Genomic DNA, 16,683 nt, shown 5'->3' with positions numbered 1-16,683 from the left:
CATAAAGGCCCTATAAAGACTTTGCTACTTTGATACTCCACGTCCCTTGCATTAAAGCAAACTGACCATTTGCTTTCCTAATGACTTGCTGTACCTGCATGTTTACCTTCTCATTCGTGAATGTGCACATTCAAATGCCTTTTCCACTAAGTTAATCACACAACGCCAGGTTATATTCCAACAGGCAGTGCTCCAAAAGCTTGTACTTCTAAATAAACCTGTCTGACTATAACCTGGTTTGCATGATTTTTAACTTTGCCCACCCCACCCCTGTCCAACACCGGCACCTCCACATCTTTCTCTAAAGTATTCATAGCCTCAAAATACAAATGGAATTTGGTTTTTCTCTTCCTCTACCAAACCTCATTTTCTAATTTATGCTCTTCCAGCACTCATTTTGTCAACTCTGTGCCCAACCCACAACTTCCTTTCTACATAGAACATTACAGCACATTACAGGCCCTTCGGCCCTTGCGCTGACCTGTGGAACCAATCTGAAGCCCTATCTCAATGACCATTTAAATGCCCTTAAAGTTCTGTCCTACCTTTTATTGACAGCAGATTTGGCTACAATACATTTGACCCCATCATCCAGGTCATGAAAGTGAGTTGTAAATAATTTCTGTTTCTGAACTGATCTCTGTGGGGCACCTTTAGTTGCAGCTTATCAATGTAAAAATACCCATTTATTCCAATAGTTTTCTGATACTTATCCAGTTCTCTGTCCGTGCTGGTATATTATCCCTACCATTGTGATTTATTTTTGTACAATATAATTTATATGGGAACTTATCAAGTGTCTTTTGGAAATCCAAATACACTACCTCTGTTGGTTCTCATTTATCTACCTTGCTTCTTGCATCCTCAAAGAATCCTAATGTATTTCCAATTCATACAATCAAGCAGAATTAGCATGGTTTTAATGATTTTCTCTGAATGTCCTGCTACTACTACTTGTCTGATGGATTCCAGCATTTTTCCAAAGTTGGGCTAACTGACCTATAGTTTCCTGCTTTCAATCTCCCTTCTTTCTTAAATAGAGGTGTTGCCTTTTGCTTTTTCAATTAAGCCTTTCCAGAATCTAGAACCTCTGGCTGATTACAACAATCTGCCATCTCTATAGGTTCCTTTTAAAATTTGACCGAGCTTTCAGATCCAAGGGATGTCAGCCTTGAGTTTATAAATTTTGTATTATGTATTTTTCTCTCATCATGATTTATGTTTCTCCTCCCTTTTGCCATGTAATTTTTTACTATTATTTATATGGTTTTAAATTTGTTTTTCTGTGGAGCCAAATATAACACATTTGTTCAGTCTCTGCATTGTCTCAATAACCCATTATTAACTCACCGGTCTTGTCGTCTGAGGGGCCACCATTATACTTTGTTACTTTTTTAATTTACTTGTAGAATCTCTTCTATTTCTTGCTAGTTTACTCTATTTTCTCCCTTCTATTATTTAGTTGTTCATTACTAAGTTTCTAAGATCTTTCATTTTTTTTTGGCCAACAATGAAATTTCACAATGATTGCTTTTTCTTCAATCGGATTCCATCTTTAATTTCCTTAATTAACTAAGGGTTATTCATCTTTCTGTAGAGGCTTTTTTTAAACTGAATTGTATCTTTAAAAATTATGAATTATTCCCTTAAATGCCTATCCAAAACTGATCTACCATCTTACCAGTCTGCTTTAACTAACTTTGTCTTTATACTTTGTTATTTCTTTTATTTCAAATTAAGGCAGTAGTTTCAGACCCAAGTTTCTCTCTTCTTCCCCCCCCCCCCCCCCCCCCCAACTGAATGCGAAATTTGCTAAGTTATGATTATTCTTTCCTAGAAGGTCCTTTACTATCAGGTCATCAGTTAATCTTGTTTCAATACACTGTACCAGATGTAAAATGTTTGTTCCACAATGTATAGTTCTAAGAAACTGTCCTGAGTAGTTCTGGGAACTCAGTCTTCAGGATATGTTCAGTGAATTGATTTGTCAATCTAAATGAAGGTTAATGTTACAATATCTACTCCAGTGCTTTTTCTTTAACCAGCACAGTTATGTCTTGATTTATGTACTGTAGCGTAGCTACTTTTAAATGGCCTATAGACTAACTCCCACCAGTTCCTTCTTTCCTTTGCCATTCTGTATTTTTTACCCAAAATGATTTTCACTTATGCTGAGGTAATTTGTCACTACGGCTCAGACTTTGACCTTTATGGTCAGAGCAACTCCACCTCCTTATCCATTTTAACTATTCTTCCAAAATGCCAAGCCTTTCTTAATAGTTTAGATCCCAATCTTGCAACCACAGCTCTCGATTACAATCAATCCAACTTATATATGTCCAGTTGTGCTTTCATTTATCTTGTTACGAATACTACTGCAGTCAGTTAAAAATCCTTTATTTCTGTGTCCTCACCCTTCTCTCCTCCTTTGATTGTGTTTGCTGGCACACTTATCCTTGTATATTATTTCCTTCCATGTCATATTCTGATTATCACTGCCTACACTATTGCCTCATTCTTTCTCTTGAATTTTCTGTATTCTCCCCTCACCTGTACATTTAAAATTGCTGCCCTACCCACCCCCCATTATGCCGTTTAATGCTTATCTGCTGATTTATTTAATTCACCAGGATGCTCGTCCCAGCGAGATGAACATACAATCAATCCTATCAGAAGAGCTCCCTCTTTCCCAATGCTGTTGCCAGGGCCCCTGAATTAAAACTCATTTCTCCCCTAACAAAATTCATGTCATACATTTACTTTTTGACCTTCTCCTTTGCCTGTTCTCCCTTTGCAGTCTTTCCCTCTGGGTTTTATTCATGTCTTAAGTACTTGTATGGAATGTCATATGTGGATTTTTTTCCCCCCCTTCTAGCAAGTTGCTATCAAAACCACATTGAAAATATTCTTCTTCTTGATACCTGGCCAGCAGCACAGCCTTCATGCTTTATATTCTTGGGTGCACACCTGTAGTTCCCTATTATTACAGCTGTACTTTTACTCTCCAAGCTTAAGTGACACTTATACAACAGATGTTGTGGTCTGTTTGCTCATCCTCCTTGTGGGTCCCTCTCTTGTTCATGTAAGGTGCAAGAACCTCATATCTGCTAAGTTGGTGCAAACTGTGAGGTTATGCCATTGCTACATTCTGGATTCCAATATTCATGAGTAGTCAGATCTTTCATTGTCCCGACAACAACCATATCTGAAGTATTTTCATCTACAGTGGTGCCTACTCCCTGGAATTAAGTGTCCAGAATACTCTGTCTCCCTGATGCATCAGTGGCTCAGACTCCAGCTTATCAATTCTTAAGTTCAAATTACTTGAGCTGCTGCTGTTTAATATAGGTGTGGTTGTTGGTAACACTTGTTACCTGTTCCCATAGACCAGAGCAGCAGGATATACCCCTCCCATCTTTATTACTTTATAAGAAATATCACTCCGTTGTCAATTTGTTTTTGACCTCAATTTTAACCTTGTTTGATTTCATGTAGTTAGATGCTAAAGTTTCCACTGTATCATAGCATCTAATCCTAACATGTTCCTTTTAGTTTAGGTTTACTATTTACATATCCATGTAAATTCTTACTCCCATTCCACCAATTTTATTACAGTCTGGTGAAGTCTGTACTTGGGAGAAGCTTAGTTATGGAGATGTACAGCATGGAAACAGATCCTTCGGTCCAACTCGTCCATGCCGACCAGATATCCAAACCTAATCTGGTACAATTTGTCGACACTTGGTCCGTATCCCTCTAAACCCTTCCTATTCATATACCCATCCAGATGACTTTTAAATTTTCTAATTGTACCAGCCTCCACCACTTCCTCTGGCAGTTCATGTATAACGCACAACCCTCTGCGTGAAAACATTGCCCCTTATGTCCCTTTTATCTCTTTCCCCTCTCACCCTAAATGTATGCCCTCTATTTCTGCACTCCCCCACACAAGGGAAAATACTTTATCTATTTACCGTATCTATTCCCCTCATGATTTTACAGACCACGAAAAGGTCCCCCATAGCCTCTGAGGCTCCAGGGAAAAGGTCCCAGCCTATCCAGCCTCTCCCGAAAGCTCAAATCGTCTAACCTTGGCAATATCCTTGTATTCTCAGTGCTAATGTTCTTATTAATTAATTAACTGTTTGACTTAGCCAAATTTGGGATTTTTAATTCCCTGGCAATGGGTAAGATTGCTGCCCACTCAGTCCTTCAGTTCATTCTGAGTGGCTGATAATTCTTGGTAGATGATGAAAGTTTCCACAAAATATTTTAAAGTTAACAAATTAAAATGAGGATTAGGTATGAATGTTTTATATGTAGAAGAAAAGAATTCCTGTAAATCCCAATTCTGTTCAGTCTCAAATTGTTGTAAATTGTTGTGCATCAACCAACCTATCTTTTCATTTTTAAATGTCTTCCAGTCTGTATTGTCAGTGCACAAACGTTAAGTACAGAAAAACAGAAACCAATGCATACATTTTGACTTGCAAAAAGAGTGCTGATTACTGGCCACTTTTAAGATAGTAAACTTATCAAACATTCCAGTAAATAACATTTTGGATTTCTGTGAACAACTGCTTTGTCTCTGCTGAGTTGAATATTTTCAATTGCAGAGGCTTGGCTGCAGGAGAAGATAATGGACAACGGGGCTACATGCTGACATTTGTTATCGCTTATATTCGGGTATGTTGCTTATGAATGTATTAAGTTTTCAGTTTAATTTCTAATTGAGTAACTTTTATGCATTTTCCATCTTGCATAACAAAATCTTTTGAAGAAGAATTTGAGGGAAAATTGAAAATTTAGTTAGCTGATAGCCCTAAACCTGATGAAAGCATTCAACACAGAACTATTATTAACAGTTTTGCATTAAAATGTTTCTAGCTAGCAATATTTAGATGCCGAGGTTAATTTTAACTTAATTCAAATCTTCTCAATTCTGTAATTTTCATTAGTATTCAATGTAATGAAAAAGTTTAAATTTCTGTTGTAACTAGCAGCTAATTATTCATGATCGAGGATGATAGGCTGGCAATTTCTATTTATGTAACAAGCAGTCATTTTATTTCATATTGACATAATGTCCTATGTAGTGTCAAGACTGAAATTTAGTTTGGATTATTGGTTGAAATATTGATCATGGAAAAACAAATACCGCTATTACATGCTACCAGGCTTACTGAGAGCTAATCACTGAACGAAAATTGTTACGCTTCCCTTGCCAGAAGAATGTATTCATTGGAAATGGGTGAGCACAGTATAGGCTTCACTGTAATGAACCCTGTCTTATCTTCTCCTCAACTCAGAGGGCCAGTTAACATTTTGAGTATCTCTGCTCCAGTGCTGTGCTTCATTACAGATTCTGTGGTAAACTTGGCACTACTATCAACAGAATCCCTACTCAAGACATCTTTACTTGGAGATTTCAATTACACAGTGGATTGTGGATCATGAGGCATGGCCCTCCTGCTTCAGACGGCATGGCTTACAAAAGATAAATGAGAACAGTCAAAGACTACTTGAGCTTTGATATTGTGGCCTTTTGTCTAACTACCATCTTTTGAAGCAAACCAGGCCACAAGGTGCCCTAGACACATCTGAGATCAGAGATCAGGACATTACCTGGATTTGATCATGTGATGTCACTCAGGATCTTATTCTTAACACAGTAACACCTGTGTTACTGTGTTACCGTGTTACAGGTCATCCATTGTGAGTGTTAGAGTGAGGATGCAATCCTTAGTTTTTTTTATATTCAAAGCGCCAGTGTCATCCTTATATCAACATCGGTTGCAGACTCCTTCACATACAAAATGTTTAGGTTCAAGCATTACTTACGTTACAATTAACTGGCCATTGTGTCAAGGTCTCAGGGCATTCATAACTCTCTAAACATCTGCATGCAAGCAAGATATGAAGAAGGCAGATATTGATACTGACAAACTGGGAGATGATTGCTAACTGCTTTTACTGCATGAAGGTGACTGGAAGAGGCAAGCAAAATCTGTAAGCTCAACCGACCCAAGGAGATGGCCCAGAGAAAACAGAGTGCAACAAAGCATGCAACTTCTCAGCCATCTGCTTTCCTTTACAACAAGATCAAAGTGGAGTATCTGAGTCAAACCAGGCACTGTGTAACATAAAGTTGGACGACTGTGGTGCAAACCATTGTTGTGCTAGATGGAACGCTGCCACTATTTTTATTTCTCACTATAGCAAATTGAATAGCATGCCAAATTTTAATAATTTTTAAAGTTATATTTTAGATTTAAGATGGCTGTTTAGTGTAGGGAATAACCTTTTGAACATTGTACTATATTTTTTTTAGGACTTGGGCATGGACTATTACATCATCGGAGAGTCATTTGAAACCTCTGTTCCTTGGGACCGGTAAAAATATTTTGTAAACAATTATTAATAAATGCATTTTTATTCTGCACTGTAGCATTTATACCTAAATTAAACAGATAATCTTCTCTATAGTTGTAATTTCGAGTCTGTGCAGCTCTGCTACTGTTCATTTTTGAAACCTGCAACACTGCAGACATCTTTTCATTTGTGTACAGTCAGAAGCCACGTGACACCAGATTATAAACCAACAAGTTTATTTGAAATCACATGCTTCGAGTGCTGCTCCGTCATCAGGTAAAATACACTTTTGGAATATAACCTGGTGTTGTGTGACCTCTGATTTTGTCCAACACCGGCACCTCCCCATCATGTTGTATACAGCCCAGAAGAAACAGTGCTGATAGTAACTGGAATGGGCTCAATCCCAATTTTGAGTTACTGTGACATTCTGCTAATACGGAGTCCCTCAAAGAATAGACATCAAAACAACTTCTGCAATCATTGTGCACTATTATTGATTACAACACAACACAAACTTAAATGTAAAATTACTGTGAATTGTTAAACAGATTATAGATTTGCAATGTTCCTATCCCTATTAAAAGAGCCCCAACATACATGATTCAGTACAATGACACTTCTAGCTCAACCAGTTGTGGTGTGCGAAATTGTTAGCTATTCTTATGCAAATTTTAAAGGTTGTTACTTTTTAAAAACTAGCTGTTTATAATTTATTCCTCTCCAGGAAGGGAGGTGAGAGTTGGGGTTATGTTTTAACTAATGGAAAGCCACTTTTGCAAAATTGGCTCTCTACACTTGTTGCTCAAAATATTGTATAAATGGCTCAGTTTCCCAGTGACCTAAAGTAAGACCATATTCAAGCCCATCTATCAAATTCAATTACCAAAGGTTGGTAAACTTCTATACATATATAGGTGCTAATTGAAAGTTATCCACTTAATAACTTTTCTTTAAAGTACTGGTGTGGTCTGTTCCAGTTGGTGCCATCAAAAATAATTTATTTTGTACATTTGTTGAGGCATTTGTTTTTGTTTAGACCTATATTTGAAAATATTCCAAGTTTTAGTCTGATTTAGTTATGACCATGCTTGCTTGTGGTTGGGTTCAAAACCTACTATGAACTTTAGTATACTGTGTCCTGACAGTTCCATCAAATATTCAAATATTGTTGCATTGTTTTGGTTCTTGTCTTCCATATGCATTACTATTATTGGCTCAGGTGGACATAAAAGCTCCTGTGGCACTACAGAGAATGCAGTGTTCTCTCAATCTCTCTCACTTTCCTGAAGTAACACTTTTTTTAAATACAAAGCTGTTATTTGTGGAGCTTTGCAGTTTTTGTACTAGCTGACACATTTGTCTACATAACAATGACTGACCTTCAGGAGTATTTGGAGAACTTGCCAAGAGTTTGACTAGATATCTGAGGAGGAAAAAAATACTTCATTCCCTCTTTCTCTTTAAATTTGACTTAATTTTTTCAGTATTAACTGTAGATCTTGACACCTGTGGTCTCAAAGATGCAATCTAATTTGGCAGACTTTCTCATGATCTGGAGAATTCCTGAAATTTTGTGCCCTTAAAACTGAATTGTCTATCTCTATTTGTATCTGCTGAATTTATTCAGTTAGGACTTAGCAATCATATTTTTACAGTTTATAATACAGTTGCATTGTGAAATAAAAGTGGAAATTTATGCAATACAAAGTCATCGACATCTAAAATGCATTAAAACACTTCTGCAAGTGCACTCCCTGAATGCATAACAATAGGCTGACGACAAAAGGTACCGTTAAATCTTTTTGTTTGCTGCCTTTAAGGGCGATGATGATATGGCACCTAATGGAATTATTTCTAGACTATTAATCCAGAGATTCAAGTATTATCCTGGGTACCAGGATTCAAACCCCTCCATGGAATTGAATTCAATAATTTTAAAAATTTGGAATTACGAGTCTAATAGTAATAATGAGTGGTTGTTGGGGTGGATGGGGGGGAATATTTTTGATTTTTGGCTCACAAAATAGCTTTCCTTTGGGGAAGGAAACTGTCATTCTTACGGGTCTGGCCTACATGTGACTCCAGACCCTTGACTGATAACTGCTGTCTTGGCAGTTAGGGATGAGAAATAAATGATGGCCCTGTCAGCAATGGTCACATCCCATGAATGAATATAAAAGCGACTCCTGTGTCCAAACTATATTGAAAAGTTCCCAAGTAAGTTTCTGTGCTGTAATTACACATTACCAATAGTAGTAAGGTGTGCCTTCAAGTTTCTTGGCTAGTTCAGTAAATTCCTGTGATTCCCACTTTCTCTTGAAATTGCAACATTTTTAGCTAATTCAAATATAAATTTAAAGAAACAAAAGATGTCTGGTTTTAAAATGTGAATTTATTCAATTTTGCTTGCCCTCATCCAATTATTCACTACTGTTTCACCCAACAAGACCTCAATCTTCAGTCCCTCTGTATATAAGGCATCAATTAGTAATCTTAATTATTCAGCATTGTTGACAATCTACATGATTGCACAATGATCAATATATAATTCACGGATGTAAAATATGCTGCTGAATTACTTGAATGCAAAATGAATGTACATGATTCATTATTTTCATTTTTAAAAATTGTTCATTGCTGGTACTTTTATTCTTTTGCATTTCAGAAAACTGGTTCTGAAATCGATTTTTAAATGCCCTTGTATAAGCATCTGTTTTTAGTAGGCAAACTATTTCCAACTAAAAATAGGCCCATCAGTCTATTCTGAATGTTTTTTAGGGTGATTGATCTCTGCAGGAATGTGAAAGAGAAACTAATAAGAGAATGTAAAGAAAGAGGTGTTCAATTTCCTCCTCTTGCTACATGCAGGTAAGTAGTTCTTAAAATGTTGTTCTCAAAATTGTCAGTTCTTGTAATTTTTCATATTTAGGACATATAGGAAGAATTACTTTACCTGTTGGTTGTGTGAATGTTTTGTATTTTTTCCTGGGAATAGCTTGCTGGTCAATACTTTTGCAATTGACCTTGCAAAACCATATATGTTGAAATGTGATTATTAATCCTTGATAACTTACTCCCCAAGCACTTATTTGGGTGATTAGTCAAGATATCTCTGCAAATGTTGATGAGAAAGAAGGAGAGACTGTGTTTCTAATTTTTATTTTAGCCTAGTTCTGAACAGACATTTGTAGATTTAGTTCAGAACAGTTTATTCTTCATCTTGAGTTGAGAAGCTGTTTTTGCAATAAACATTTTCTTGGATATATTTATTTTTAAGTTATTCAATAAGTAAGGAAGCAATCAAAGTATCTTTAATTCACAGTTCTGTTGTAAGGAGCCCTCAGACTTGCTGTCAGGACACAGTAGTATGCTACTGGTCCATCAAATCTGTTCTATTTGATAAAATGTCTACCTAATGGTCTCAGCTCCATTTGCCCACTTGCCACCCCCACCCCACCATAACCCCAGACTTCCATGTCAATCAAAGATCTATGTGACTCTGCCTTAAAAAATCTATTACCCACCATCCAGTATTTTCTGGAGGTGAGATTTACACAGAATAACCAAACTTCAGAGATCTTTTAAAAGGGAGACCTGTATTTTTAAATTCCATTCTTTAGTTCTGGTGTCTCCAGTTGTCTGTGGAGTTCTATTCAGAGTAGGAAACAGCATTGTTGACCTGGAATGAACAAGTTGAGTGTTCTGCACATCTTTGAACAGAACAAAATGGCTACTTGCATCTCCAGGATGGCTGTTAGTTTTCTTTTTACTCCTGCTACTTCCATAGGTGACTAGGGAAAGCACATCTTGGACTGCATTTAGATTTCTCTGAAGGCTGTAATGATGTACTTTAACTTTATAATACTATGTTGCAAGGTTAATGCAGCCTTACTGCAGTACTTTTAAAAATGCTAACCTCCATTCCAAGAGTATCAGTAAGATGAGACAAGTAGAAACGAGTAGTAGTACTAAAAATGTGTATTCCAGAACTAGTTTTTCACAAGCCAAACTGTTCCAATATAAGCAATGTGGAAAATTGGCCAAGATTATTAAAAACGGAAAATTAAATTCCTGTCTATAAAAGCAGGATACATTCAATCCAGCCAATTACTGACTGAACAGTCCACTCTCGATCATCAGCAAAATGATGGAAATGGTCATGGACAGTACTATCAAGTGGCACTTCCTCAGCAATAATCTGCTCCATTTAAGTTCCACTAAGGCCACTCAGTTCGTTCCTTCATTACAGTGTTGGTCCATATATGGGCAGACAAATTGAACTCCAGAGCTGAGAGTATCTGCCCTTGATATCAGGGCAGCAATTGAATGAGCATAGCATAAAGAAGTTCCTGCAAAGCTGGAATCAGTGGGAATTAAGTGATGGAAGATGCCATCCTATGGTTTGGATCACAGCTAGCATGAAAGGAAGATGGATGTGGTTGTTGAAGGTCAATTGTCTCAGACCTGTGATATAATTGAAGCAGTTTGTCAGGGTTGCATCTGAGCGACCATCTTTAGCTGTTTCATCAAGACCTCTTTTCCCCTATTAGGTCAGAATTCAGGATGCTCGGTGGTGATTGCGCAAAGTTCAGCACTAATCATGATTCCCCAGATAATGAAATAATCCATGAAGCAAGATCTGGGCAATATCTGGTTTTGGACTGATAAATGTGGCAAATAACATTAGTGCTGAACACATGTCAGGCAATGGCCAACCCCAACAAGGGGGAATTTCGCCATCACTCCTTACATTGGATGGCAAAACATTGTTAAAGAGAGTTGGTGGTGTTGGTCGGTTAGTGGTGGTGGTGTTGGAGGGGTTGTTTACAAGAGATAGGGGCAGCAAAGAGGGTCATCCATCGTAAGCTAGGGAGGCTTGATTATGGGGAGTAGTTTGTATGTAGTTAGATGGGGTGTAGGGATTGCAAGGACGGTGAGAGAGTGGGAAAGAATACACAGATAAAGATAAACAAGGGGACATCTAGCCATCACTCCTTCACATTGAATGGCAAAACATTGATGAATCCCCTGCTGTGAACATCCTGGAGGTAACAATTAACCTGAAACTGAACTGGAATAGCCATGTGAATACTATGGCTACAAGAGCAAGTCAGATGCTAGGAACTCAGCAGTGAATAATATCCCAATGACTGTCCACATTTACAAAAACAAGCCAGGAATGTGATGGCAAACACTTGTCTTTTCTGGATGAGTACAGCTCCAACAACACTCCCAGAAGCTCCTCTTTATTCATGACAAAGCAGCTTGCTTGATTGGCTCCCCATTTTCACCTTAAACATTCACTCACTGCTTTCACCAGCAACACATAGTAGTGTATACCATCTACTAGGTGCACTGCGTGCATACTTTGATCCAAACTCTCAAAAAACAAGTGATTAACGTTCTCTGGTTTGAATACAGAAAAATCCAGAACAGGAACTCAACCAGTTCAAACCTGATTTTTATCTGAAATGGGACAAGGAATAGGTGATCAAGTCAAGTATGAAAGTGGCTTAGTCATTAACTATTATAATGACGCAGCATGTCTTCACTTTTAATTGTAGGCCTATTCCTCTGGAAACTCCGTGTCCTATAAGCAGCAAGAAGGACACAATCCATGAGATTAATGCCTTTAAGCACAGCCTTTGGGCAAAAAGGAACTCCAAAATGCTACCCTCACCTTCAATTCCAGTTTATCTTGATCTGTTTATTCTTTTCTACTCTCACCCGTCCTTGCAATCCCTACACCCATCTAACTACATACAGCCTACTCCCCATAATCAGGCCTCCCTGGCTTACACGGATGACTCTCTTTGCTGCCCCTATCTCTTGTAAACAAGCCCCCCAGCTACCCACCAGCACAACCAACTTTCTTTAAAGGTCAAACGTACTCCTGTGTTTTGAGCATGTGATACAGGCTTCCTGTCTGAAAGGCCTTCAACCTATCATTTTAACTGGCTTTGATGGGAACTCCATAGAAAAATAAATTCAGTTATTTATAAACTCATTGTTTTGGGTTTCACCTCAGTGGCACATCTTGCACAGAATCAGGTTTTAGGCTGAAATCTAGACCATATGTTTCAATCAGTGCAATTGTACTAAAATATATTAAATGTAAGAACAATGCAATAATTGGTCATTGAACAATTTAGTTGTGTAATTCTCAAACAAAGCTGGACTTTTTCTTTCTCTTCCAGAGTTACGCAAACTTACGATGCTGGAGCCTGTGTCTATTTCTACTTTGCTTTTAATTATCGGGGTATAAGTGACCCAATTTCTGTTTTTGAGCAAATTGAGGTAATTTCGTTCAAGTATCCTTGGTGTCTTCCTGTTCTTATTGTGAATTTTGTTTTCAAGATGAGTGTAATGTAAAACGTAAAACTTTTCTTTGAATGTAATTTGAGATAATGATAAAGTTTGACAAATTTGCCAAAAAAAGTAATATGGTGATTGGTTGCTATTTTGTGCAATTGATCCATGTCTTTTCAATGAAGTTTCCAAAACACCTGATTACCTAAATTCATGGTTAGTTATGTAAGCTACTGTTAGGACAAGGAGACACACAGCTAAGACAAATCTGCCCCCCTGTCCATGTATTTGCAACACAGTAAAATTAAAATACTCATTGACTCTCAAAATTAATCCCAGTGGCTCCTAACCAAACACTTTGAATAACTGATATGAAACTTTGTAAATAATCAATACTAGATACTGGGTTTAAAGCTGAAACAAAAGACTTAATTCATTATTAAGACAGTTACTTCCTTGGTGCAAAGGTGAACAACAAAGTAATCTAATTTTGAGAGAAGATTTGTAGCTTGGGTGCTTGTTGTTGTGGTTCTGTTCGCCAAGCTGGGAATTTGTGTTGCAGACGTTTCGTCCCCTGTCTAGGTGACATTCTCAGTGCTTGGGAGCCTCCTGTGAAGCACCTCTGTGATCTTTCCTCCGGCATTTGTAGTGGTTTGAATCTGTCGCTTCCGGTTGTCAGTTCCAGCTGTCAGTTGCAGTGGCCGGTATATTGGGTCCAGATCGATGTGCTTATTGATTGAATCTGTGGATGAGTGCCATGCCTCTAAGAATTCCCTGGCTGTTCTTTGTTTGGCTTGTCCTATAATAGTAGTGTTGTCCCAGTCGAATTCATGTTGCTTGTCATCTGCGTGTGTGGCTACTAAGGATAGCTGGTCATGTCGTTTTGTGGCTAGTTGGTGTTCATGGATAAACAGGACAAATAGGATGACAGCTAACGATCCGCATCCATGAACACCAACTAGCAGATGACACCCGCAGATGACAAGCAACATGAATTCGACTGGGACAATACCACTATTATAGGACAAGCCAAACAGAACAGCCAGGGAATTCCTAGAGGCATGGCACTCATCCACAGATTCAATCAATAGGCACATCGATCTGGACCCAATATACTGGCGCTGGAACTGACAACCGGAAGCAACAGATTCAAACCACTACAAATGCCGGAGGAAAGATCACAGAAGTGCTTCACAGGAGGCTCCCAAGCACTGAGGATATCACCTAGACAGGGGACGAAACGTTTGCAACACAAATTCCCAGCTTGGCGAACAGAACCACAACAAAGTAATCTAATTAATGTCTAAAATTCCAACCCAATCTCTTCAATTCTAGTCCCTATTCTCTCAAAGACAGACAAACAGTCACAGCTAAGAGGTAGGTCAAATGGAAAAGTAATGAGATATAACTGGCCAGTAGAGTGTCCATGATCACTGGCATATGGCGTTCTGATGACCTGATGCATGCAAATATCTCTCTGTGGGCTCTGATAACTTCATTTAATTCTCATAACTAAGATTCTGTTCTTCAACTTTTCAAGAAGTTGATAGAGAGGATAACCAGAGACCAATTAAATCTACATCCTGTAACATTTTACAGGCACAGTCCTCCTTCCCCTGCCAGACTGACCATGAGGTCCCAGTGAACATTTGACATCTGCTTGATAGTAAGGTTCCATCAGGAAGTGGTCAGCATGTAGTGTCCTTGAAACCCTTCGGGGGAAAAGGAGAGGGCAGATCCTGTCGGGCAGTTCCCTGCACAGACTATCAAAATCATTTGGCAGAATGCCTCATTGCCAGAACTTTCAAACAAGCACCAAGACATGGCTTGGCTGGTGATGAGAAGGGCTCTGCCTGAGAAATCTTTGTGCATGCCCAGACTCTCTGTGCCACCGCATGCTGCCCTCGAAGCAGCTTTGGAGAGGACCTTTCAGAGTCACACACCTTTCTGGAATGTGCCTATGCAAAGGAAGTCTGGAGAGGAATGTTTGTCGAGGTTTGTCCCGAGCAGCTCTGTAACATGGGACACTGTTCTCTACAGTCTGTTCCTTGTGACACACACCGAAATGAACATCAATGGTACCTGAAGGATCATCAACTTGGTAAAAGATGCTCTTTGGTCTGCCTGAAATTTGCTGGTCTTCCAGTTGAAGGAGTTAACCCTGACTGAGTGTTGCAGACTGGCATATTCCAAGGTCCAGGACTATGTGTTGAGGGACTCGCTGAAGCTTGGGGCAGCTGCTGCCAAGGCACAGTATGGAAGCTGCAGCTCATAGTCCAAAGGTCACATTCAGCTTTCAGCTCACAATTCATGGGTCCAAACCACAAATGATGCAAAGAATAAAATAAAATAATGAAAAATCAGCAAGGGTTCTAACACCATGAAGTTTGCTATGCCTGTACAATGTTGATGTTTTATTGTTGGATCATAATCTAATTATGAAAATGATCATGTTGGTATACCCTGATAATCATCTTAGTCTATATTAAACAAGGTTACCGTTGAACAATTGAAATGTTCTGCTGTCCTGTTTGAAATGAACTCTGCTGAAGGAAATAAACTCCAGTAAACAAACAGTTGCCTGAAAGTGCAAGACTTGAATATTGCTGAAAATAGATATTTGCAGAAGTGTTTTGCCTTGCATTTGTAAGCATTAGAATTCCAAATATCAAGGAGCCACAAGAATTTATACTGCAGATGAAAAGAGTGCTGATTATCTGGCAAGTCATCTCTAGCTGAGTTATGCCATCGAAAAAGCAGTGGAAAGCTATTGGCTCTCCAAACTTCTATGTATTTCAGAAAAAGAATCAAAACTTTGACCCATTCTTGGCAAACAAGAATATGTTCATGTGCCTAAGCGTTTGTTAGTTCATTTACGATTGCTAGAACCAAGTTATGAACTTGCTTTATCATAAATTGTTATAGCTATGAACACACTCAGAAGAATTGTTCAGCCAATCTTGCCACATTACAGAACCATACCTAATTGTGTGGACTTCTTTTAATCTTTTGCAAACACTGACTGCTTGAGTATATCTATTGCAAACACCCACAGGGAACTTGAGCAGCCAGTCATTTGGATATATAGCCTAAATAGCTGTCATTTGCCTGAATGAATTTCATTGCCAAGGCATCCCTTAATTATGTGGTAGGCATTTATTTTTGGACAGACCATGACATCCTGTTAGTGGAAAATACTGTTTGGACAGCCATTGCACAGTAGCACCATTTAGAGGTTTTTGAGTTACTTGCCTTGTCTGGAGTAAATTGATGCAGACCAAACAATTTACATGTCACAATGTTGTGGGTGGTGGTCTGCTTGTAAGTTTAAGTGATGCACAGTGTACGATCATAGCTTGGATGCTCTTACTTCCTGTGTGTGTAAATGGCAAGGGCTCTATTTACAAGATGAGACTAATCCTATAGTGCATGGAATTATACAAATCCCAACATGCATATTGACAGGTAATTACCATGGTTAATAGTTGCGAATGATCTCAACAACTATGTAAAGGAAAAGGAGTGAGTTAGATTGCTCCATCTCCAAAGTCAGTTGAGTGAGGGATGGAGGGTGCTGAACTGAGTAAGGAAATGTTTGCATGTAGCTGTAGATTCAAAGATCCTGAACGTGTCATCTATGCGTGAGAAATTTATGGAATATAGGAGGTTAGAATGCCTTCCATTAACGTTTTTTTCTGAAATTCATTGCACATGCTAGCTAGTACAGAACTTAAAGGGATTCACATGACTATACCATCCATTTGGGTATATATGGTGTTGGTAAAATTGAACTTGGTGCATATTGCTAACCTCAAAGTCTGTTGAACACAAATTTAGAAAAGCAAAGTGGGCCTATAATGCTGTGATGATCTGAGCCTGTTACCTGTAGCATCTCTCTATGAAGGTGTACTCTCTTGTTCTTTCCCGGTGAACGGTGAAGCGAAAGAATTAGCATGCTGTCAGCAGACACTGAGATTGCTAGTGTGAAGCTGGTTTCCA

At 38.4% G+C, this 16,683-nt stretch overlaps 1 protein-coding gene across 2 annotated transcripts in view; it reads left to right on the top strand.

Annotated features, from left to right (window-relative positions):
- Window positions 1-16,683, top strand: part of agps (alkylglycerone phosphate synthase) — a 153,747-nt gene that overhangs the window by 114,469 nt on the left and 22,595 nt on the right. For both annotated transcript variants that reach the window (XM_043693534.2, XM_043693535.2), the window contains 4 exons: window positions 4,617-4,686; window positions 6,332-6,393; window positions 9,154-9,243; window positions 12,573-12,672. In XM_043693534.2, the coding sequence (XP_043549469.2) occupies window positions 4,617-4,686; window positions 6,332-6,393; window positions 9,154-9,243; window positions 12,573-12,672 (322 nt within the window). The remainder of the gene's footprint in view (window positions 1-4,616; window positions 4,687-6,331; window positions 6,394-9,153; window positions 9,244-12,572; window positions 12,673-16,683) is intronic.

Source organism: Chiloscyllium plagiosum, unplaced genomic scaffold, assembly GCF_037043375.1.
Source record: "Chiloscyllium plagiosum isolate Xiang-an unplaced genomic scaffold, Cpla_swu_hap1 HiC_scaffold_7, whole genome shotgun sequence".
NCBI classification, from domain to species: domain Eukaryota; kingdom Metazoa; phylum Chordata; class Chondrichthyes; order Orectolobiformes; family Hemiscylliidae; genus Chiloscyllium; species Chiloscyllium plagiosum.
This window is presented reverse-complemented; position numbering and strand designations above follow the sequence as displayed.